The sequence below is a fragment of the Primulina huaijiensis genome, chromosome 5 (genome assembly GCF_012295235.1).
Source record: "Primulina huaijiensis isolate GDHJ02 chromosome 5, ASM1229523v2, whole genome shotgun sequence".
In the NCBI taxonomy this organism is placed as follows: Eukaryota; Viridiplantae; Streptophyta; class Magnoliopsida; order Lamiales; family Gesneriaceae; genus Primulina; species Primulina huaijiensis.
The window spans coordinates 4,112,350-4,138,696 of record NC_133310.1 but is presented as its reverse complement, the minus strand read 5'-3'; the positions used below and the strand labels follow the sequence as shown (position 1 = coordinate 4,138,696).

The following is a 26,347-nucleotide window of genomic DNA, read 5'->3' as shown; positions in this document are numbered from 1 at the left end:
GAAATAACATCGTCTAAATATCCATCCATCAAGAGCATGCGAGGATCTATTTATACTACAATACTCTCAATCAATTTCTGGCATATATTCAAAAAACCACTTAGTCAGGCTGTCACAATTTGTCAATTCGGATTATAATAGGATCTGATCTGATTAAAGCCGGTAACAAATACTACCAGTTACATGAATAACAACACAAAGTCTAAGTGCACGGAAAAATCTTTCCATAAAAATTATGTAGTGCATTAGATGAGTTAGTAACAGAAAAAGGAACTGTTAGTTGTAGCCTTTAAAATGGTTAAGAGAGAAATTCTTGCACCAAATTCGATATAGCCACCTTCTCCGTCCCCATTTCCACCAGGTCGGACCCATGGAGCATCTTCTCTTTCTCTTCAACAACAGTTCTGCTGCAGCATGTCAGTTTCATATTTATACTCGCAACTTAATGCAAACGCATATACAGAAAAGATACGAGGTAATAACCAATTCTACCCTAATTTTGCCTCCCCTATTTTCTTTCACCTAGCAAAATCCCATCTAATTAACATTTCGTATATCCTAATTTGATTTGATCGAACCATACGAACGTTAAAACAATTGGTTCTAAAATTTAGTTGATATCAAAGCATAGAAAGTATATTATTCCGAGTAATTGAGTTAAAAAACTAAATTTTGTTATAGCATGTAACAAGAATGTACCGATCCCATGTTCCTAGCATATAAAATTATTGATTATATTTGATTCACAATTGAACATAGTACCAAGCCCAGAGGTATTATTTTCAAAACCCTAAGAGCACAATCCCCATATATTTCATCAAGTTGGTCATGAGTGGAGTATATATCTCTATCTCAGCTTACAAGTGTAGTAGTCTTATAAGAATATAAAGCCATTTATTTTTTTTTTTGGATAAAATATAAAGCTATTTATCATGCCTTCTCTGATGAGCTCGTGCTTTTGGGACAAGTGGTTCCAGCACCTCTCATGCCCAAAAGGATCACATACAAATTGGTCACACTTCAAACCCAAAAAAAGAAAAAAAAACGAACTACTTTGAACTTTCTAGACAATAGTTCACCAAATTAAGATCAACCAGGATCCAACACTCTATTAAGATTAAAAATATGGATATTGAACATAAATTTTTCATACAACATCCAAATTGAGTGATTCTTGATAGTGAATAATTTTAAGAAATAATGCATCTCTATCTCTTCGCAAAACAGCTGTAGTTTGTGTAGTAATTTTTTTGGAAGAAAATTTGCACTGTTCCAGGGGATTGGACAGCTACTTAGTACTGAGTTGATATCCCTTGTGATGGTTACAATGGGAGTTAATTATCAAATGTTCAGGCTAGACAAGTGTCATATTACGTGGAATCATCTAATTGATCTTATCTTATGAATAAGCCAAATAGTCAATAACCAATGTTGTAAATGGCGGGCCGGGGCGGTGACCGCTACGCCTAGGCGGTTGAATTTTTTTTAGCAATTTTTTATAAGTAATTGTATATAATCATATAATGTAATTACAAAAAATCATAATTTTTTATGTAATATAAAAATATGATACAATCTAGATAAAGTGCAAATAAATATATAAATACAAACTAACAAGACAAATAAGGTAGTGGTTGATGGCGGTGGCGGCTAGAGACGGTTTGAAGCAGATGGTGGTTGATGGTTAAGGATACTTGAAACCAAAAGTAAATATAAAAGAGAGTGATATGTGTTTTCACTGATTTTTAAAGTAACTTTTACGGTTGACTGAGATTTTAAAATCATTGACCGCCTCGCCCGCCGGATAGCCTCGGATCGTCTATAGAGACCTCCTTATACAAAGGCAGGGCGGTTGAGGGCCGCCAACCGCCTAGCCGTCCGCCTCGACCGTCATTTAATTTTTAGGAACAATATTGGAGATTCTTGACAGCTTACGGCTGAAATTGTCGACTAAAATACGAAAAATGGGACACACGAGCGATAACGAAAAAAGCAAGATTTCCTTGGTAATGTGGCTGAAGCAGATGCTCACATTGGTAAGATTTCCCATGCTTCCATTTGATTTGATCAATCTGACTTCATTGAACCAGATAATGTGCATGCATTCCTAGCACTCCGCATAATTTATATATGTCTGACTTGATTCTATACAGAACAAGTGGACGTGTTTGTGTATGCTATCATATGCTCATATTGGCATGTGATCAGGGTTGAATCTTTAAGCATAGTCGAGACTCATGTTGAAGCATTTGATCCAGTTATATACATACTAGGTAACCACGCTCAGGTGGGGGAGGGACAGAGGAAGTTGCTGTGTGATGTCTGTCTGACTTCGTGAGGCTTGGGTCACTATGTTTTGGTCATGTGCATCTATGTTTTGTATCTTAAGGGTTTGTCTGTAGGTGCTAGTTTTAGAGGGTTATGTGTATATCCCTTTCACAGGAGATGAATTACATTCTCCCAAACACTTAACCTTGATACAAGCTTTTCAAGCAAATGAAGTATCCTGCTCAGACTTTTATATCCAAGTTTAATCGATATATTCACCTATCTCAATATGGGTATCTTCAAGCTTTAACTCAAACAGTATCACCTGTGTACTGAAGATCCAAATGGTTTGGTATGTGATGTCCCTAGTTTTAAAAATTCACTACGGACACTGCTCACATACTGAATAAATGTTCGTTTTCTTTACTTTTCTATTGTTATCAAACTTTTAGTTGTTCCTGAACTTCATCCATACTATATATAGTTAATAGCGAACTCAGGCTTCTTTCGTACTCCTTCACTGGGTCTCCAGTTATGATTCCCTAAATGATTTAAGTGTGCATCATCCACGCTCACCAAGTATCGATATTGGATCCATATAATAGATCTCACATCTTCGGAATGCTCCAAGCCTCCAACTAATTTTAACTGAATCCTTTTCAATCAAGGAGGTATAACCGACAGCAATGGAATATTAATCATTATCCTTCATTTCAGAGGTTAAGAATGGAAATGAATTCCAGGGACATTAAAAGGCTCATGAAAAGTTATATACTAACTTCTATCCTGGAGAGTTGAACATCCGCATTCTGATTCCAACTTCAAATATTTGGGTTCAAGCGAAGGCCAATACTTCATCTGAATTTGTAAGACTTCAAGAACAGTTCGCAATCCAGCCTTGGTGGGTATTACTTGATCTGCATCATGTTCAGGACCATCACCAAGTAAGACCTAGCAAATGCGGAATCCAAATGTAATTATATAAGTTGCCATGCATCACATAAATTAGGAGAAAACAGAAGAACACAGAACAGACATCACAGATGGTATAAAAAGATTATTCGTAACAGGCTCCAACTGCTGACAGACCAGTTTGTCGGAAATGAGCAGAGCAACACGCCTATTTTATCATTTTTCCAGTTAAAGTATAGTGAAGGTACTCATGGAACAAGGCTCAGTCGCTCAAACAACTAAGAATGAGGAAGCAAATAGGCTACTGATCAACTAAATGGAATTAACCCCACAAAAGATGAGAGTTTGTTGGCATATTTATGTTACCTTAACAACTGCGGTAGCAGATGATGAAATTGACCGAAGATTGTAACTGTAAAATACAAGAGTATATCAAGGCGGCAAAAGAAAAAAGAAAAAGCACTCTAGAAGCAGCAGTAGAATATGAAGAAAAATGTAAAAAAAAAAAAAGAAAAAGAAAGTTGACAGGAAATGTTACTAAATAAGCAGATGAAAAATTAAATGACATTTAGTTGGTGAGATGAGGTAGCATGAATAAGTAACAAACCCGCCCTCAAGGATGACCAGTAACTTTCCACCAGATAGAGCACTGCACATTTGTGTCATCTGTGCATAGCCAGTAGGGGTGACCTAAGAAAGTAAAACAAAATAAATACAATTGAAATAACAAAACAACAGAAATTGAGGTCTATATGCGAAATATCTTTGATTTGGAAGCTTATAGTAAGATGCAGTGATACAAACAACTAGAAAGAATACGAAGGACATAATTTTTCAGGGAATGATCGGACCTTCACAAAAGAAAAGGGGAGGTTCTATTTTCTTGGCTTTTTTATTGATTGTTGAGATGAGATATACTATCTCACTCTGTCCTAGGAAATTGACAGCCAACAAATCTAGTGTGCAGGATCAACAAGTAATTGATACTTCTCTATGATACCTAGCTCAAAGGGACACATAAAATCTCTTCTTCACACGATTCGATGAAACATCCAGAAATTATTTAACGCCGAATTTGTAAACATACATGATCAGTATCGACGGAGAAAACTTTTTTTTTATAGGAAACAATATTATATTAATAAAAGATTTTAATTACAAAAAGTGACATAGATCTATGTATAGTAAAGTAAGAAAAAGAATCATATAAACATAATGTTGGACTCCGATCCCTATACAATTCTGAGGCCGAAAACATTTTAAACTCCATATTCTTCGTAATCCAGCGGGAACCCTAAATTTAATCTTGCCACAATACTCTTCGAACGAATCTTCTTGATTGTCAAAAATCCTCCTATTCCTCTCCAACCAAATGTACCAAAATAAATAATGAACTACCGCAACCCAAAAAATTGTACCCCTTTTCCTAGATCGCGACCAAGATCTACTGCGAATAAATCCTGAGTTGATCAAGAAACCCAAACCAAGCCCAACTCTGCCAATGCTTTGAACCAAAGAAGTAAGAAAGCAATGAATGAGCAAGTGGTCCTAGGTCTCTACCTCTTACGGACACAACACACACCAACTTGGACAAAGAGAACAATTAGGGTACCTCTTTTGCATCATCTCGCACGTTGGCAAATTTCCAAACACTGCAGTCCTCGAAAACACCTGAACTTTAGACGAAACTGGCGCTTACCAAATGGTTTGATAGAGAGGAAAAGAGGGAAAACTATTATCTTGAAAAAAAGACTCGAAGAAGGATTTAACAGATAACAATCCTTAAGAATCCCGAAGCCACTTCCTAATGTCTTTGGTTCCCTCAATCAAACTTACCCTATCCAAGACAATTTGCTTCTAAGCACCCAAATAAACGGCCGTGAATCCTACACATAACTCCAAATATTTGGCTAAAAATGTTGTTTCTCTCTTATAAATGAATGCTCACTCATCTAAATTGACAACTTTTTTTTTTGATAAGAAACATAATATATTAATGATAATAAGATTTTTGTTACAAACGGCGGATAAGTAATCCGCTTAGTCTAGATAGAACTTTTTAAAAAAAAACAAAACCCATCTACAACACGACCATCAATCGAAAACGAAATTCAAATCCCTGTATAAGTCTGAGACACTGAGATGTTCATATTTCGACTGTAACATCGTCCAACTCGCAACTCTGAATTTGACTTTGTTCCATAGGTCGAAGACCAAAACCTCTTTCTCCTCAAATATACGTGTATTCCTCTCCAACCAAATGGACCATAAAATGCAATGGACGACTATAAACCAGAACCGCAAATGTTTCCTCCCTTTCGGCAAGCTCGGTTCCACAACATACAAATCCTTGACCTTATCCGGTACAGCCCACACCAAATCCAAAGCTTTGAAAGCCATCTGCCAAATCTTTGAGGAGAAATCGCAATGAAGGAGTAAATGATCTTGACTCTCCTCATTCCTTCGACACAAACAGCACCAGTTAGGGCATAATACACAGGATGGCCATCTTCTTTGCAACTCATCACAAGTCTGCAACTTCTCCAACGCCACAATCCACGAGAATACTTGAACCTTCGGCGGGACAGGTATTTTCCAGATATTGTAAAAGTAAATGAAAGGAGTAGCAATAGTAGAAGAAAAGAACAAATTGTAAAAGGATTTAACAGTAAACAACCCCGAAGAATCCCCCGTCCAAACTCTATAATCCTGTACACCCCTCTCCAAGCGAACATTGTGTAAAACCCCTAATAGTTCGGTGAACTCAATCTCTTCTCTCTCATACAAATTTCTTCTAAACCTGACATCCCAATGAAGAAGAATATTACCACTGCTACTGACGACCTCAACAAAACTCAATATTGGTTTATTATTTAAAATGGAAATCTGAAATAAGGAAGGAAAACGGATTGAAAACGGAGATCCCCCCACCCACTCATCCTCCCAAAACCGAATAAGATTACCTTCTCTAAGCACCCCCTTCACCAACCGATGAAAAGCCGGGAACGATCTAGAAATACCTTTCCATGGGCTCCTGTATGTCGAATTACCCGCCAATCCCAAATCCCAACCATTATCTTGAGTACCATATAAACTTGTAATAACTTTCTTCCACATATTCTCCTTATTCACTGAACCTCTCCACCACCATTTACCGAGAAGTGCTTTATTTCTTAAAACGGATATTTCCCAACCCCAAACCCCCTCTGTCCATAGGTTTGCACACTTGATCCCATCGTACTACATGGAGATGCTTCTCACCATCAGCCCCGTCCCACAAGAACTTCCTCATCAATCTTTCCATAACAATCCCCACCTTCTTCGGCACTCTGAAAATGGACATAAATAAGAAGGCATGGCACTCAAAACCGCCTTAATAAGTGTAAGTCGACCCCCCCTTGATAAGAAAGATTTTTTCCAACTTGATAATTTTTTTGCCATATTGGATAAAACAGGTTCCCAGAACTCCATAGTCAAAGGGTTTCCTCCCAAGGGAACTCCTAGATATTTAATTGGAAAGTTACCTTTGCTGCACCCGATGGTACGTGCCATATCATCTGTATCCTCATCAGTCATAAACAACCCCACCACCAAACTTTTGTCCAAATTAATCTTAAGGCCCGAGAACAAACCAAACATTTTTAGGATATTTACTATTTCCAAGAGATAATGATTTGATCGTGCGAAAAACAATGTGTCATCCGCAAATTGTAGGTGAGAGATTTGTTCTTTTAGTCTTCCTACCTCGAGCCCTTGAATTAAGTCATCCTCCTTAGCCTTATCAACCATTCTTCCCAAGACATCAACTACTAAGTTAAAAAGAAATGGTGAAAGTGGGTCCCCTTGACTTAGTCCTCTCTCTCCTTTGATCTTACCCCGCGGCCTTCCATTAATAAAAATCGAATAGGATACACTCGAAACACACCCCAATATCCACTTCATCCACCTCATGCCAAAGCCTTTTTTCTCCAGTACCCAGTCAAGAAACTTCCATTCGACATTATGATATGCCTTTTCCAAGTCCACTTTGAACACCCAGCCTTGTTTTTTATTTTTTCGATAAAATTCAACAACCTCATTGGCGATAAGACAGCAGTCCAAAATTTGTCTTCCCTTAATGAATGCACACTGGTTCTCCGCAACTGTGTAACTAATAGTAACATGTCAGATAGAAGCTTTTGATAGTAGAAGATAACCAAGAAAATAACAGAATATGTAAAACTCTAAAATGCTATACTACAAGTATCACTGCAATTGTTGCAACAGTAATATTATTATAGATACATAAATTGATTTGATTATATTGCGCTATGCATTTCACATGCAATAGAGTACATATTTATTTTGAAAATTTACTAGACAATTAGAGAAGAAAAGTTTGTTCTGCATTAATGGACATAAAAAGGTACACAAATTTAATGCTTGTAGCAATTAGATTTACAGCTGCTCATAAAATATGTTTTAACTGCTACATGTAATTTCATTTGTTATAGAAAAATAAAACTAAAAACCTAAAGTCATTCATAAAATGCAGTTTACACGCGCACAACATGGATCTTACTAGTGATATTAAAAAAATGAACTTTCCTGAAAAAACAATTCCTTACATCGCAGCAGCCAAGAGGATCTCCACGTGCAGCATCAAAACCAGCAGAAATTATTGTAAAATCTGGGTCAAACTCTGAAGCTGCATATCAAAACCTAAACAAATATCAGCAGGAGCAAATTAATTATCAGGATCATTAAAATTGTGCAGATTAAGTGTCATTCACAAGGCATCATGTGAAAGCAAACAATAAGATTTCTCAGATTTGAATTAGGTGATGAAATTAAATGATCACAAACAGAAAAACAAGAATTGTGAAAGTTGTGGCAAGAACTAGCTAATACGATAGCATTAATACATAAACATCCTCAGCCCAAAAGCAGTTCCAACTCCGGCCAATTTATAATCTTTCTTACATTCAAGGTAAATATATTTGTCAAGAACAGTGATAAAATATAATATGAGGGTGCAATAAAACTTCAACAAACTTCCACAGTACATTTTTGGAATCTCATTTTATCTAGAAGAATGCATGCAAAAAGCAGGTACTATAAATATAAAATAGATTTTAATATTCTACATCACCAACTACAACATTCAGTGCCATCGTAAAAAGTAGAATTCTATAGCTGAATCATGTCTACATTATTTATTAATTACTTTACTGTACAGAAGAGGGGTAGATAATAACTAGTTTGGTATGTTTACTGGTGCAGTTCCAAAAATTACCCATGCCTTTTTACAAGTGAGGATACTCGAGACAAAAATAATAATTTTACATATCAAAATAGGTCCAGTGTCGCAGTAACCACCTCTAAAAGTTTCAAACTCTATTGGTTCCTATTGTTTCCGTCTTTCTTATTTCTCAACAAACAACGCTTTGAAACAAAGTATTAACTTCCAGTACAAATGGTTTAAAGCTTTTTAAATAAAATTGCTTCCAATATATAACGTGTTATGAACATGTATTGCATGTGTACCAATTCGTTGTATCAAGAATGGCCATCAAGATGAGCATGAAAAGTTCTTGTAATGCTTACAAGAAATAGAAATAATATAATCGGGAACCAAATTTGATACTAGTAATATGAAATACAATTTAGTTGTAGGAAAGATTTTCTATTTAACTATATAAGAGATAATTATTGCGATCTAAACTAAATATAATTAATAACAATTTAAAATTGTTAGCATTTTGTCGTGCACATAAGTGTCTACGACCGACCGTGTAAATTTTGAGTCGTATACCATCATTTCTTCAACATGTTTATTCTACTTTGAAGCATGGTATCAAACTACAAAATCTGATCTAGGGTGTTTTGCCATGCACATTGTCTAAAAATCTAGGTCAAGTCACTATTAATCTGCCGACAAAAAGCTTCAGGTTATAATTCACATCCTGCACATAAAAGTTACCCTTATGGCTGCCTATGTATTTGGTTGGAGTTTGAACTGCTGGTGGTTTTTCCATCTACCTATTTGTTTTATCCTTTTGCAAGCATAAGTATGAAGATCGTCCTTTGCTGCTCAACCGAGAATCCCAAATTGCCTGTTTGTTATGTCTGTCTTATTTTAGAATGTGTTAACGACTTAACGTGCAAAATTTTCATCGAGACATTTTTTTTTACTTCAAGCTGAACCCTTCAATTCAGATTTACATGTTCGACTTGAGAATTATTAGAAATCCAGACTTGAGAATTATTAGAAATCCAATATTCGATTATGATATATCATATATTTTACCAATATAAAGGGGTAATAAATTGTAATGTAAACTACGAGAGAGAAATAAAAGTTCTAGCTTTTTGGGTATTATTCATAGAAATAAGCCACTATGGCCAAACTACCCAAATTCTTGTTGTAATTTGTTTTCTCTTGGATAGATATATTGTATTTAAAATTTAGCAATACTCTTTATTCAGCTTCATCATGCTCAAACCCAATGTACCGAAATGAACAATTTCAATGCATTACAATTTTCACAAAAACTTCGTACAGAGGAGATAACTTTACACATGAAATGTTGAGTAACTTGCTGGAGAGATGTTGCAAACAGAAAATGGTCACAGGACTCACAGCAGTTGTGGGCATTTTAGTTCTAATGAGAAAGAAAAGTATGAAGTTCACTCACAAAACTGAAGTTTGGAACCATGATATTGACTTTTCAAGTTAACAGATATATCACATGTAACTTGTAAAAATAATGGCAATTCTTAATATGAATCAAGTAGAACTACACCTTTCATCACATAAAATAACAAGACGAGTAAATTCTTTTTGCATCTGCAATTCTTAATATGAATCAAGTAGAACTACACCTTTCATCACATAAAATAACAAGACGAGCAAATTCTTTTTGCACCTGACCATGAATGAAACTAAAAAAATCTTAAAAAAAGTCCTATACTAGACAAGATCCTGGGAGTAAACTACTTGATTAGCTGAACAAAACATGACCAGGTTCAGACAAACTATAGAAAAAGAGTAAAATGGCATAACCTATAGGCATCACTACTTGCTGAAATGCAAAGATGTAGTCATTATCACCAACTCCTCCACAACTCCATGGAATATTTACACAGTATCCTTCCGCATCCATTGTACCAACCTGAAACAGTACGATAATGAAAAGTCAATTTCTCATCAATTCATTAAACAGAGCCATAAATGCTGAAATTAAATACAAATGAGAAATGAAAAATCATGAGCCTGCTCAAGTAGGCTCATACGCACACATACATTGACAACTTCATTCCGCTACTTTTTTGCCAAATAAAGATCGAATATCATTTCTCACTTTTCATAAGTTCCATAAACATGGTAATGTGTCACATATAAAAAAAGAATCTAAACTCTGCCTAGGTAAGGTAGTTAAGAACATAAATCAAAGTTAAATAATTGGAACTACTTTTGCTTGCTACATTAGGTAAACGTATTTCTAAATTCAGTGACAGTAAACAATTTTCCCATGCCTAGAAACATGGTTCGAGTTAATGGAATTAATGAGTTGAAAGCAATTAATGTTCTTCCCACAAACAAAATTGGAAGCGGTCAAACTATTATTCAATAGCTTTTTCCGTCATTACCTATCAGGAAAAAGCCTGTCACTGGGAGTCTGGGACCATTAGAAAAACAAAAACGAAAAAAACTCGAATCAAAACAGGACCTTAGCAAAAAAAATTGCAGCTGTCTTACGCTGTCTTGGAGGTTGTGAGCACATGAAAGTAATCAGAGCAAAGAAAGATGCGGACCTCAAAATATTTGAAGAAAATGACTTGGTACCAAGGGAACAAGGTCATACGTGAAGAAACATTATATCAGTAGTCAGTACATAAAATGGAAGCGTCCAGTGGTTAATAACTAATAGGAAGTGCCGCTACCTCATCAGCAGCTCCAGTACCAGGATAAAACCTTCCACCCTCATGTCTATGCAAAGATACATACAAAACCTGAAAATTGATAAAATTATCGGGCATCAATTGTGTGTCATTTTTACGTGTTTATTGTATCATTTTGAGTCTCATTCTTGCATGTGTCGTTTATTTGTAACTATTTCAATTCATTTTAGGTCTGTTTTGCATATTAGTCGTCCATATCTGTTTAGGGTTGACTTGAATTAACCAAGAAAAAATGGAATTATGGGCCAAGGTCTAGCAGGGCATGCTAGGGCGAGTGAAACTGTCCGCCCCATCGCACAAAGGATGGAAAAAAGTTACACTTGCGCAGAGCTTGGGCTGGAGCAGGTGATTTTGTCCGCCCGCCCCAGCGACCCAATATGGAAAAATATGCATCGATTTGTTTATACTTTTCTGGATTCTCCCCTATATAGAAAGCCTAATAGAGGATTTTGAGACATAATTCATGACTTTTGTGGACATATCATTTCAACTTTGAAGAGCCGATGCGCGGAGAAAAAAGACCGGATTCAAGAAGGCAAGAAGAAATCGAGATTTTCACACTGCGTTTCTTCTTTCCTTTATTTCTTTTAGTACTTTTAATCTGAAAACTTTATTTTGAGAATTTTATTATGACCTTTAGCGGCTAAATTTTTATATTTGTTGGGATTAAAGGAAATCTTAACCCCAGACGTTTTATTTAATTTGATTATCGACTTTCGCTTCATGCTTGATTATATTACGGTTTTTATTAGAATCATAAATTATAGTCAACTTTTATGATATTTTATATAGCGAATAAAGTCGAAATAATAGTTTGCAACATGAACAAGTAATATAGTATGTGGATTTACAATTTTCATAGATATATGAAATTGAATATACATAAATAGTAATAGTCCAATAGGTTGAAAGCTAAGGGATTCCATAAAACGTGCATGCGATTCACCTTTGATAACTAATTAAAGACATTTAATTATTTCATCGTGTTGAACTAGTTTAGCATAACTTGAAAAAGTTTGTTAATAAATTAGGGAATCTTGTAAAACATAGTAATAGTCATGATCAGTTATTTGAAATAAACGAGGGATAGGTAAACTAAAATTCCAAACATGTGAAGAGTTTTGTTTATTTTTCGAATTATAATTTTACTTTGAATGACATTTATACTTAAAATATTTCAAAACCTCGTTTACACTTTATTAAAGATCAATTTCTGAAAATAATAGTTGTGTGATACAATCTCTGTGGGACAATGTCCGTACTTCGTACAGTATATTATAACTTGACTCGTGCATTTGCAAGTCATTCGAGCATAAACATTTATTTTATTTTTATTGAGACTTCACAATGCAAGAAAAGCTCGATCAACATCCAAAGTTTCTGTGGTGAAAATGTATTTCAAAATAGAAAAACAAAAATGGCAACAAAATGTTAATAGCAACGTTCAAATGTTACGGTCCTAACATTATTTTCTTCAAGTAAAATCAACAATTTATAGAAATATCACAAGTGGCATTGAGATACCGATGGATGGTTCGTTGAGATATCAACAAAAACCCATATTCCAAACATAATTCAAAAGTTCTCACGGTTTCTTTAGTTGGTCACTTTGAACATATGTAGAGTTGAGCCAAAGTAGGACAAACATTTGATGTGGAGGTCAATCAACCACAAACAAGCGGGAGTTTATATAAATGTTTAATTGGATGAGAAGCTAAATAAACGTGGTTCTAGTGAACTGGGCAGGCACTGTATTTAGAAGTGGAACCAAGCTGCATTATCTGGTTAGAACTACTCATCAGTGCCTACTCCATTTGTTCAATTTGAACTCTTTTACCATTGTATTGTTGAGAGTTTGAATAAACTAGGACTGATTTTGTCTCCAAAAATACAATAGCATCATTTCTAGTGGCCCTACGCTCCTCGTAAGCAATGAGAACTAGCAGAATATTTTTTTTAAAGGAAACAATATTATATTAATAAATTATTTTAATTACAAAAAGCAGATCAGACTAATGAAGTAAGACCCGGAGTCAACTTAACATAATATCATACTCCAACTCCTATGCGGATATGAGATCTGAAACCAAGAATAATTTAAACTCCACATTCTTCGAAGTTCAATGATACATAAATTATTACTTCACTCCTTGAGCACTTGATTGTTAGATATTAATTCAAATGGATTTATAATGGGCAAAGTAATCAAAGTCAAAGGTTTGAAATTGACACACAGCATACCGATTTGTTTTTCTCAAATATTTCTTGGGTTCCATTACCATGATGAACATCCTGCAGGGTTCACATAGCCATAAATGTTAAGAAAAAGATCCATAAAAAAATTCATAGGCTAAGATTAGTCCAATTACCCAGTCAATGATCAAGACCTTCTTTGCTCCAGCTCTCTGAGCTGCTGATGCAGCAATGGCTGCATTATTATGAAGGCAAAAACCCATGGCCTGTTTTACACATGCGTGATGGCCAGGAGGACGGATCTGATTCATTGGAGATGGATGAGTGAATATGCATGTAAATACTTTTCTGTCGAACTAGTTAATATTTTCTTTATACGCGAAAAATTCCAAAACAAATATTTTAAAAACTTCACAATGTTCTCTTACCAGAGCAAAACCATTTTTAGCACTTCCAGAATATATGGATGTTGCAAGATCGAAACATAACCCAGCAGCAAGCCTGGCAGCACATGCTGAATACTGATTTGCATATGTATCAGGTGTGAAATAGCTGAAAATAAGGAATATAAAATGTTGAATATGTTTATTTCGATATGAACTGACTTTTAGCATATGGGACACATCTATAGACACCTTTTGTGCAAAATTATAATGCAGTGAAACAGATCGTGTCAGATATAGCAACCTTGGTCCAGCTCACAAATATATACTGCATGATCAAGCTCTAATTGTACACGATATTTTTTTTTTTTATAGAAAACTAAATTTATTATAATAATTTGATGCTACATCAATTGTGCGGATGAGTAATCCGCAACAACGTTACAAGAAGACTAACTTAAAGCACAAATTCTTTGACATCATTACACAAATCTCAATAAGCACAATTCTATGACATCATCACACTATTCATGTGCCAACAAATTTCCAATCCCTCACTAAATCCAAAATGCATAAATGATTGTACTCTTGCAAGTTTGTTGTCTAAGATGCAACTCTTAATTTTATTCTCTCTCATACTTGATCAACGGACTCCGAAACATATTTAAATATTCTTCTATTTCTTTCCAACCATATAAACCAAAATGTGTAGTGAATTATAAAGTACCAGAATTTGCTGAACTTTTCCTGTATGGGACACCCGGAATCCGTATAAAAAAGATCTTTAGCTTGCCTCGGTAATGCCCATTGAAATCCCAACTCTTTTTGAACTCTCAACCAAATACCTCTAGGATTGGGGAATATTTGTCTCAAGAATAAAGCTCTTCTTGGTAAATGGTGGTGGAGATGTTCGGTGGAAAGGGGGTCGATGTGGAAAAAAGTTATCAAAAGCATCTATGGGATACAGGACAACGGGTGAGACTTGGGGTCGGCGGACAAAGTGACATTCAGAAGTCCTTGAAAGTTCATCTCTCGGTCTTACCAGGCTTTTCATCAACTTATTAGGGTGGTGCCTAAACAGGGAAATATCATTCGTTTTTGGGAAGATGTTTGGGAGGGAGGCGTCTCGTTTAAAATCAAATTTCTCTACTTGTTTCGTATTTGCATTTCTACTAACAAACCAATCAGTCACTTCATAGAAGTCGTCAATAGTGGGAGTAGAGGTTTAGAAGAGATCTTACTGAGGGTTAGTTAGGGGAGTTCACTACTCTGCTGGGAGTCTTAGAGACGGTAAGTTTGCAGATGGGTATTGAGGATTATAGAGCTTGGTTGGGGGATCCTTCAGGGTCGTTCTCTGTTAGTTCTTTTTATAACTCCTTCTTCCCTATTTCCAATTTCCCTTTATTCAGTTTTTCTCATAATATCTGGAAAGTACGAGTCCCACAAAAGATTAAAATTTTCTCGTGGATCGTGGCCTTGGGGAATTTGCCTACGTATGATTCAGTGCAAAGAAGGTGGAAGGATTGTGTTTTGAGCCCGCACTGGTGTTGCTTATGTCGAAAACATGATGAGAATCAAAATGGCCAGAGCTACTATTATGTTCTTTCAAAAAGTATTTTACAAAGTATTTTAATTAGGGCCTCCTAGAGAGAGAATTATTCAAAATGCTCTCTCCCTCCTTGAGCCCTAATCCAATCGGGTTCTTCTTCCGACCACCCAGATTCTTCACCGCCTAAGTTTTATCGACTAAATCTTCTACCGCTACCGGCGCCGGCCGTCGGCGGACCCTTTTCAAATCTCAAAATTCAAATTTCAAATTTCAAATCTCCATTGTCGTCCTATACATGCTGCGCTAATCGAGAGATAACAAGCTAGGTTTCACGGCCTCTTCGGATCCGGTAGCTCTCACTAGTGGTCGACATTCATTTTCCATTATAGTACCTCCACGTTTGCAAGTCAGGACCAGAGAACTAATGGCAAGAAGACTCAAGCAACTGGATAGAGGGAAACAGTCAAGATTGAGTTTAAAGTGTTCTCGTTTAGGATGGTTAACGGAGGCTCTTCAATTCGGTGCTTGGAAAGAACAAGGAATGCAAGCTATTTACTGGACTTAGAGCAGGAGGAGGCTGGTTGGCTCAACTCAAAAATCAAGAACTTCATACTTAATTCCAAAGCATGCTCGGACTTCTCTCGGTACAGAGGAAGAAATGCGCTTGTCACTCTACAGAGATTTGCTAATAGGAGAGGCCGATTCCTAGAGATCTCAAGGTTTAACTCGCTGGGGCGGAACAGATCATCATTGTGCCAAGCGGGATAAACTCCCAAGGGTGGCTACAAATCTCAAATATCCTTAATAAATTATTGGTGGGGAATGCTCAGAGGATGAACCAAGCAACGCGTGATCACAGAAAAGGCTCAATCAGAGTTGACTGTGCTCAACATACAGTTTGGAATGAAGAAGGGAACTACTGCCGAGATTTGAAGAAGATCGCTCAGGACGGTGGAAGGAATTGCATCGAAAGGAACTGGAAAGAGGCCCTCATTGTCACTAAAGGAAGAGCCAACGTCTCATGGGAACAGATTGCAACGGTATTAAGTAAGGATGTCAAGAGGAGGAACGAAATTTATCCGTTCCAGGATAACAAAGCAGTATGGTGGCCGGCAAGTCTGAAGGAATTATCCTATTTTGCTCAATTGAAACGAGGATTCTTTGACGGTGGAGTTTCCTTAGCTTTTGAGGAATGGAGTCCTAATATGAACTCAGCTGATACGGCTTACAAGTGTTGCAATAGTTGGATCAGGATCTATGGATTATCTTGGAATTTATGGACGCTAGATAACTTCAAAGCTATTGAGGATCGATGCGGGGGATTGGCGGAGATTAGCAATGATACGTTATCCTTTCGACAACTAGGGGCAGCCAAGATAAAGGTCAAAGGAACTAGAGAAGGGTTTATTCAGAACAGATTGTCTATACTCTTAAACGGGGAATGCTCGAACCTTACAATTACCGTTGATTCCTTCGATCTTAAGGCGTACGAATCTTACACTAAACATACGCCCAAATATTGATTAATGGCAAGCATAAGGCGGCAGGGTGGGGAAATCCCAATATTCCCAAGACCATCGAAGATAAGGGGAGTCTACTTGCTGTCACAAGGGTATGATGGGGGAAGAGCAAAGGATTTCGCCTTCAAATTCAGCAAGAGCAGGGTTATCAGAAAATTCACTGTCGGCTAATCAACGGATGGGTAGGAAGGTAGAGAAAATATTAAAAAGAATTGTACCAAAAAATGTAGAGGACTTCAGACATTCTCCAATTCAATCAGTCTCCATCAAAGGAAATGAGGACAAGAACTCACATAAGCCTGCCGATCCAAACATGTTGCTGCCACCCTACGGACAAACCTACGGCAGAAGGAATAACAAATCAATCATCGAGGATGTGATGTTAAATGAAGTCGGGGGGTTGAACAGGGATGAACTGAACAAGGAGGATTTGAGCAAGATAGGGGATATCGATCTTGATGATGAAGAGGATTATAATTTTGATGATCAACAAGACGACCTTAGGGACGATAATTTTCATTATTCGGAAGATGGAAGCGAAATATCGTCTCAAGCAGAACTCAAGGATAATACCGATACAGAGGATGTGGAGATTCATGAAATGTTCACACAGGAAGAAGAAAATACGCCCATCTCATATCCATCTTTTCTTGAAAACACTAAACCTCTAGTGGGTAAGGTACTTTCCTGTTTCCATTCATCGAGTCTTAATCATTCTTTCAAACTTCATGCTCTTCTTCCCGCGTCTTTCTCTGCTCTGGGGTTTTCTAGTGGGTTGTTAGGAGGCGTGCAATCAAACATACTTGACAAGTCGGGTTCCGAGAGTGTAGCTTCCAAAAGAAAGGTAGTGGAGGTCAGTTCTAAGGAGGATAAGGAATCTAGGGATGTGGGATCAGAGTACATTTCGAAGAAGGAATACAAAAAGACTTCGGGCAGCTTAAGCAAAGAATTGAGCAGGCTTAAATGGGGGATCAATTATGAGAAAGGTTCGAGTTCGAAGGGAACAAACAGGTCGATATGAAGATATGCTCGTGGAACATTAGGGGTGGAGGGTCCTCAAGAAGAAGGGAATTAGTACGAAGGGTTATTAGAAAGGAAAATCCAGACATCGTTGTGGTCCTAGAGACTAAGAAAATTGTGGTTGATCGTTGTTTCGTTGCAAGTTTGTGGAAATCAAGATTCGTCGATTGGGTAAGTTTACCAGCAGAAGGAAGATCTGGGGGAATTCTACTGATGTGGGATCCTAGAGTGGTCCTCGTAAATGACAATCTGCTCGGGAACTTCTCAGTATCTATTGAAATCAGGTGGAAAGATGACATCAATTGGTGGTTCACAGCAGTGTACGGCCCATGCAAGCCAAGACAAAGAGATTTATTTTGAAATGAATTAGCGGGTCTGAATTCCATTTGTGGAGATAAGTGGTGCGTAGGAGGAGATTTTTATGTGGTTCGAAACTTGAGCGAAAAAATGAATAACTCTTCGTATACCACAAGTATGTACTGCTTTGACAATCTAATAGAGGAATTGGATTTGCACGACCCTCCTCTACTGAATGCTAAGTTTACTTGGTCAAGCTTCCGGGCTAATCCAATATGTTGCAGACTCGATAGGTTTTTCATATCAGGGGGTTGGAAGGACATCTTCCCTTCGTTCAGACAGACGGTGCTACCAAGAATTACATCGGATCACCACCCCATTTTGTTGGACACTGCGAAATTGAGATGGGGTCCATCACCGTTCAGGTTCGAGAATGCTTGGTTGTTGCACCACAAATTCAAAGAGGAGGTTGCGGCATGGTGGAATACAAGTAGCACGCAGGGATGGGAGGGTTATAGATTCATGACTAAACTCAAAGAAATAAAAATAAAAGTCAAAAAATGGAACATTGAGGTCTTCGATGATGTGAATATCAGAATTTCGGAGTTGCAAAACAAAATTGCGCAGCTGGACGAAAGAGAGGCGCAAGGAAATTGGTCTGCTAACTTACAAGAGCACCGAAGAGAGGCTAGATATGAGCTGGAAACTTTATACATCCGAAAATTTGAAATGGAGAGTCAAAAAGCTAAAGTGAAATGGCTCAAAGAAGGGGACCAAAACACTAAGTTTTTCCACTCATTGTTGACTGGCCGAAGGAATAGAGGAATGATCGATAAGATAGAGTTGGAGGATGGGTCGGTGGTTTTAGAAGAAGAATAGATTGGGAACAAAATCGTTGGTTTTTACAAACATCTATATAGGGCATCGGAAGGTGACGGTACGGGTATTGAGTGGTTGGAGTGGAGGCCAATAGATTCACTCGAGACAGAACAATTGGAGGTGAATTTTTCGGAGGAGGAGATCAAAGGAGCGGTGTTTGATTGCGATGGATTCAAAGCACCGGGCCCGGATGGTTTTACATTGGCGTTCTACCAGAGGAATTGGGAAACAGTTAAAACGGATCTTATGAAAGTATTCGCTGAATTCTTTGAGGGAGGAATTGTCAATGGATCTACGAATGAAAACTATATCTGCTTTATACCAAAGAAACAAGAAGCGATGAAGATTAAAGACTTTAGACCAATCAGTCTAACAACGAGTTTATACAAAATTTTGGCAAAAGTTTTGACAAAAAGATTGAAGGTGGTAATGAGTAACACAATAGCGGAAAGTCAATGCGCATTCATAAAAGGAAGACAGATAACTGATTGCTGTCTAATCGCCAACGAAGTTGTGGAAGAGTATAGAAGGAAAAAGGAAAAAGGCTGGATATTGAAAGTTGATTTGGAAAAAGCTTCTGATAATGTAGACTGGAGATTTGTTGATTTTGGGCTTGAAAAGAAAGGGTTTGGAGAAAAATGGAGGAAGTGGATTAAGGGTTGCATCTCTAATGTCTCGTTCTCGATATTCATCAACGGAAGAACACGGGGGAAGTTTAAAGGTGAAAGAGGACTCAGACAAGGAGACCCATTATCTCCTTTCTTATTTAATTTAGTGATTGATGGACTGGGGCGGTTGGTAGATAAGGCCAAGGCGGATAATGTTGTAAGAGGACTCGTGGTTGGGAGGGATAAAATCGAAATTTCGCACATCCAGTTTGCAGATGATACGCTCTTCCTTGTACAATCTGAAAGACATCTGATGGAAGCGGTGGAGATATTGAAAGTGTTTTGCATGAAATCAAGACTTAAAATTAACTTCGAAAAAACATCAATTTTGGGTTTGAACTACTTGGATGAGGATGTTGATAGGATGGCAAGAACAATTGGGTGTAAGAAGGAGCAATGGCCGATTAAGTATCTTGGGGCACCTCTGGGAGGTAACCCGATGAAAATGGAATTCTGGGAACCCGTTGTTTCAAAAATGGCAAAAAAATTGGCAAGTTAGAAAAAGTCATTTCTATCAAGAGGAGGTCGGTTGACATTGATTAAATCGGTACTAAGTGCCATGCCGACCTATTTTATGTCCCTTTTCAAGGTACCTAATCGAGTGGCACAACTTATGGAAAAATTGATGAGGGACTTTTTGTGGGATGGACCCGATGGGGAGACGCACTACCATGTTGTTAGTTGGGAACAAGTGTGCAAGCCGAAAGAGAGGGGAGGCCTTGGTTTGGGTAACATACGGTTGAGAAATTTGGCCCTTTTAGGTAAATGGTGGTGGAGATGCGCAGTGGAGCAAAAATCTGTGGAAAAAAGTTTTGGCAAGCATTTATGGGATTCAAGAAAATGGAAGCGAGGCGAGGAACTCCACTTTGAGAAGCCCTTGGAAATTTATCTCTCGTCCTTACTCGACTTGTCATCAGTTGATTGGCACGGTGCTTAAGGGGGGAATTTCCTCCGCTTCTGGAAGGATAGGTGGGTGGGATTGTTGCCCTTCAAAGAGCGTTTTCCTAATCTATTCCGTCTTTCATTGTCGACTAACAAGCCAATCAATCACTTTTATTCTGTCGATGACTCTCAGGGTGTATCTAACTTTCAGTGGGATGTGCGGTTCAGAAGAGGTTAAACAACATAGAGTTGGGAGAGTTCAGTGATCTTTTAGGTGTCTTAGACTCAGGTAGGTTGTGCGTGGGGTTAGTGGACATTCGGGTTTGGTTAGGAGATCCTTCTGATGCTTTTTCGGTCTCATCTCTTTATGAATCTTTTTTCTCAGTCAACTCATCTCGTGACTTTCCATACTATCCTAACATCTGGCAAGTACCAATACCACTAAAGGTAAAGGTGTTTTCTTGGATTGTGGCTTTGGGAAAATTGCAGACTTGTGATGCGGTGCAGAAACGAAGGCCGGGCAGTGTATTATCACCCCAGTGGTGTACTCTATGCAAGGAAACCGGGGAGAACCAAGATCATATTTTGTTGCATTGTTCATACACGACTAGAATATGGACCAAAGTTATGCATCAACTTCGATTCGAGTGGACTTTCCCAAGCGGATCGAAAGACATGTTTCTCATGGAACCGGGATTCCTAAAGGGGAAGGGACTTCATATATTTCGGTACATAGTTGTCCATTGCATCTTTTGGTCAATCTGGATGGAGCGCAACAATAGAATCTTCAGGGATAGAGATGACTCGTGGGAAGATCTATGGGAGAAGATCAAATTCAGGCTGGCTAGTTAGACGATCGTTTTACCACAGTTTCAGCATATGACGGTCTCGGACATTGTTAGAGATTGGAGTTTTCTTTATTGTTAGCAAATTCGTGATAGAGTGCTATAGGATTTCTACTGTCAAGTTTGAATTTTGATGTTGTGCAATGTGGACCGCTCATCCACTAAATTTGTAAACTCGTTTAATATTATAATAAATCTTAGTTTCTGATCAAAAAAAAAACTATTATGTTCTTTCCCGATTGTAATGGGAAACGTAATTTATACATGGAAACAATTCAAATCCAAGCAGAAATCTTCTAAAATAAGAAGGATGTCATTAAAACAAAATAGTAGACTTTCCGAGCCTAGAAAATACTATTGTAACATGAATAGAAAAACATTAATGCTTATTTTTCATTATGCTTATCTTTCATGTTCACTAGATACAGCAGTTTCACATGCAAAAAGAAACCGGTCCTCTCCTCTGTTTTTGACATGATTTTTTTCTAAATTACAGGTGTTCCATAAACTAGTTTTTTATTCAGGAGTTGATACGTACATCAAGTTCTATTTTTTCCAATTATTACAACTTAAATTGAATTTATCGATAATTTCACATATTACTCGAGATTAAATCTTCGGAGTTGATCTTATTACTGGCAACTTTTAATAACATGTGTCCAATCATGTTAGCTGTTTTGAATTAATGAATAAACTGTCAACATACAGACATCATGTTAAATGTGTGCAGTTAGTTCTTTTGGTTCCTGGAATAGAAATGGTTTTAAAATGCTCGATCAAAATTCCATTAACAAATGAATTGATAAAAACATATGATTCGAACCCCATGCCAAACAAAATTGTCAAATTAAAGAAAGAACGAAACCTAGAATTTGAATTAACCCATCACAATAAAGGATAATAACCCCTGATTCTCTTCTAATTACGAACTTGATGGCACGTAGAGTAATTATTTCTCCATGTAATTTATTTTATTCTTCCTTTAAAATTTCATTTTCATAAGAGTTCTTTATGCTAAGTTCATAATCATTGATTCAATAATGAATAGATTTAATCTGAATAAATAGCAAATTCCCTAGTATTTGCACCTATACAAGAAATAGATTTGTACACTTGTTAGGTTTTGATAATCCACCACAACATTCAGTTAAAGAAACGGATGGTAAACAATAACCGGAGATACAAACAAAGTTAGAGCAAAAAAGTACATAGTGAGACTTAGGAGGAATATCTATAGAAAATTGCAATACCTAGAGTACAAGTGGCTTGTAAGTTCAACCGCGTCAATATTCTTGAGAGAGTGGACCTAATATCTCCAAATCAATCATATAATTACATACATGCATGCTCAAAAAGTAAAACAACTGCTACAATTATAAGAGCACCTAGTGCCCTGAAATTTATAATTGTTGGACTGTGTGTGCGTGTGTTCCACTTCCACCAAATTTCTAGGAGCAACAATCCAAAATCACCATGTATCATTATAATAAAATATTGTTTCCGATCAAAAAAAAATCACCATGTATCAAGCAGTTCAAAGTGGCAATCTGAAAGCTTAAAATAATGAAATAAATAATTTGTGTGGAAACAAGAACAGATGGAGATGTTAAGCAATAAAGCAGTCCAATGATGCAGTCACAAAATTTTAGGAAGTTTGAAATGTGGAGTCTGAAATGCTATATTTATTTTGAGTTCTCAGTTTTGGTTGCGTCGTCACGTGGTTGGTAGATGATATAGAAGGAATAATTGTACGGAGATGAGGAACCAGAGAAGAGTTAGAGAATTTCCATCGTGGGACAGCTGAACATTTTATCATGTTTATTTTCTTTGATGTTCAAAAGTACTCAAATAATTTGTACCGAAAATTATAGTCTAGTAAGAGATATTTGAGCTGTTCTGGTTCATAAATATATTATGATAGTTCTATACATTTGCAATACACATTTTTAAAGTTATGAGATGATTTAATTGTACTTTATTGGACCTTAACATAGAATCATCTTCTGGGATTTTTCAACATTATTAGTTTCACTTGATCACAACTCATATCCTTATGAAATATTGAAAAAATTTCGGCAGGTTTTCGGCTGCATATATTTTAACATAATGCGAGAAATGCCCATGTGGTGCTGCATCAACAGCTTAAAATTTTGCAAAATACATCGACAAGAATATAACATGACAGGGATTTTGCTTTAGAAATTCAGAGAAAGGACTCTATATGACCAAGACGATACAGACAGAAGTAAGCCCGTTCAAAATGCATTGGTGAAATTATATTACCATTTGGAGTTCTTCACGTGTGATTTCTCTCGCTAAAATCGGACTGCACCTTCCCGGAAATATACCTACACCATGTTTCCAGAAGGGAAGAAGCACCGGTTTCTTGTCAGCCAATAACCAAAGAAGTATTAACAAATGTACTGTATCATAACAATGGCAGGAAACTATAGGCATGCTAATTGATCTTTTGGTTAAGAGGAGGATTGGAATAATTGCAAGAATGTGCCATGCAAACCTGTAGCAGCAAGACTGGCAGCAATAGCTCGAAGACGATCGGGCCTTTCAGAATGAGGACGAGTCTTCGCTTCAACCTTTTCGAACAGATAGAACATAACATATAACAAAAGTAATGACGAAATGACCAGGAATTTCTTAACTATTTGATAAATTGTGAGCCTTGAGGAAATCTCCACCTTATCCCCAGGATCGCTTCTCAAGGACATACGAGTTTTGTAATAGATAATGATTACGTAAATATAAATCGCATAGAAATTTACACTAAATAGAAATGTATGAAATTATCAGAATGATACTAACTGATCGATTAAAAAAATTACTAACAAATGAATAAACATATTTAGATCAGAAAAAACAGAATGGAACAGGAAATTACTCCTCAACTCTAGATAAAAGTAGAAGAGATTGTGGTTATGTGAAAACTACTTGTAAAGTAAAATGTTTTCAAAACTACCATACTTCTTCATGGAGCAGCATTCTCTCATCAAATCCTATAGCAGTCTGGCTGTCTGCTACAATACCTGTCAATCGGAGATCTACATAAGGTTCAAATTAAAGAAAAATTATTTATTCAAGAAAATTTTGGGAGTGGTGGTATTGCCAATAGTTTAAAGTTACAAACAACTGTGTCCAAACAATTATATAATAGGAGATGTATATGAATCACATTTAATAAGTTTCAATTTCATCATCATTTGGTTTCTTTGGACTGCCAGGAATGACTATCATCGAAGTATTCAGATCTCCTTTCTTAAAATTTAGTTTCATATTTGGCAAGTCTTACGTACTGCTCTGGCTTCTGAGGCACCATCTCGGAACTACTGAGATGGCTATTCCAATGCTGCCCAGGTTCTTGGCTTTCCTATGACTTGCCTTGAGAATTTCTAAGGCTTAATGGAATAAACCTTCAAATAATGTTTTCAAGCTCAATTGTTGATGCCTGAAGGTAGAAACAAAGAAAATCCTGGTGACTATTCATTATGAGGTATTGTTCTTGATTCTTTTGACAATCCTTCAGCAATATTTAGTGAATTCGTCGGTCCTTACTTGGCATCTATGCTAAGGTTTGGCTATCCTCGAGGTATTAAAATTTATATTGATTTTGTTTCCTACTCTGGATTGAGAGATTCTAAATCAACCATCAATACTTTGAAATATGGCAAAACTAGCCGGGAGCTCTATTATAAATTCTAGAGAATTTGCTTAATTTTCTCCTCTTAATCTGATCCACATCTATTACATTTACCGGGAAGACAACATTTTTCGTTGGTTTGGAAGCTCACATACCTAGGCCATGAATTAGCACAATTCTTTGATATATTGTCTGAGATCTTAGCCAAATTAATTTTGTGTACGCTTTTATTTGACAAACATGTAGAGGTTTGCAAAATACCCGCATTCTTGGTAGTTTTCTAGTAAAAAAGAAAAGAAAAGAAAAGAATAAGACTTGACCAAAATGATAGTTCAAAAAATTCATAACCTTTTAGCCTGACAGTGGCATCTGCCTCACTTACAGTTAGACCTTCTTCTGCAGAAAAGGCGGAAGCTAGAAACCCATACTTAATTATACCAGACTGTCTATGTTCACCGCAGAACTGCATCAACAATACGCACATTCAGCTCCTTAAAAATAAGACTAATACTATTATCAAATACCAAATGAAATTAAAAAAAAAAAAAAAGGACTTCATTCATTCTATAATGGAAATCAAACATGAGCCCACCTCACAATGCACGCTTGTTGCAAAATTATCTATGGTGCAGTTGACGCAAAACCATTTTGCGATCTCTAAAACGTTTTGGGCCTGAAAAGATGGCTCCCAGTCACTGTCGTCATCCTCGTCATCTTCAAACTCATAATTGTTGTTATACATATCTTCTAGAGTGACATCACTACTCCCTTGTCCGTTTTCCTGCAAGGACGAAACCACTAAACCAAAAAAAGCAAGAAATCAAACAAAATGAAAGAAGAAATAGAAAAGAAAAAATGTACTTGCTCCTCTGAATGTTTCTTGAAATGGGAATTGGCAGCGGTAAACATAGCATCTTCCGACTGCTCATCCCTCGCGTAATTGGACTCCGAATCTCCATTGAAAAGACGATTCTCAGCATTTCCGCGCTTCGGACGATGATTCATTTGCATTTCCGCGCTTCGGAGGGCGGAAGAAAACTGGGAAGGTCGCTCGAGTGTTCCACACAAATTACTGTCCACTGGCATATGCAGGGGTAAGGCCCGTAAGGGTGAATTGCAATTCTCACACCCTTGTGGTATTTTCAAGTTTTTTTCCCATATTATATAAAAATATATATCCAACTTATTGAATAGGATAGGATTATCGGCCCAAATAATTGTTATAGCACATAAAATAATAATATAATTTTGAATGAATATCAGAAAATAATCAAATTTTAAACAAAAAAATTAAAAAAAGTTTTTACTGATCGAATCGATTTTTAATCAGTAGAC

The 26,347-nt window shown here is 36.8% G+C and overlaps 1 protein-coding gene across 3 annotated transcripts; it reads right to left on the bottom strand.

The window, feature by feature from the left end:
• Positions 1 to 64: 64 nt before the first annotated feature.
• LOC140976448 (histone deacetylase 15-like) lies at positions 65 to 26,130 on the bottom strand. 3 transcript variants are annotated; one of them, XM_073440601.1, is made up of 17 exons: positions 25,874 to 26,130; positions 25,605 to 25,793; positions 25,361 to 25,475; positions 24,340 to 24,401; positions 23,879 to 23,954; positions 23,644 to 23,708; positions 22,611 to 22,666; positions 13,746 to 13,869; positions 13,494 to 13,619; positions 13,366 to 13,416; positions 11,107 to 11,175; positions 10,226 to 10,334; positions 7,788 to 7,867; positions 3,788 to 3,870; positions 3,547 to 3,592; positions 3,048 to 3,219; positions 65 to 410 (listed from the first exon to the last, which is right to left on the bottom strand). In XM_073440601.1, the coding sequence occupies exons 1-17, from the start codon at positions 26,096 to 26,098 to the stop codon at positions 277 to 279; spliced, it is 1,782 nt and encodes a 593-aa protein (XP_073296702.1). In that variant the 5' UTR covers positions 26,099 to 26,130; the 3' UTR covers positions 65 to 276. The 3 variants fall into 3 exon arrangements, with proteins under 3 accessions (XP_073296702.1, XP_073296703.1, XP_073296704.1); XM_073440602.1 differs by having other exon boundaries at positions 65 to 407; XM_073440603.1 differs by having other exon boundaries at positions 65 to 404.
• Between the last annotated feature and the right edge of the window lie 217 nt (positions 26,131 to 26,347).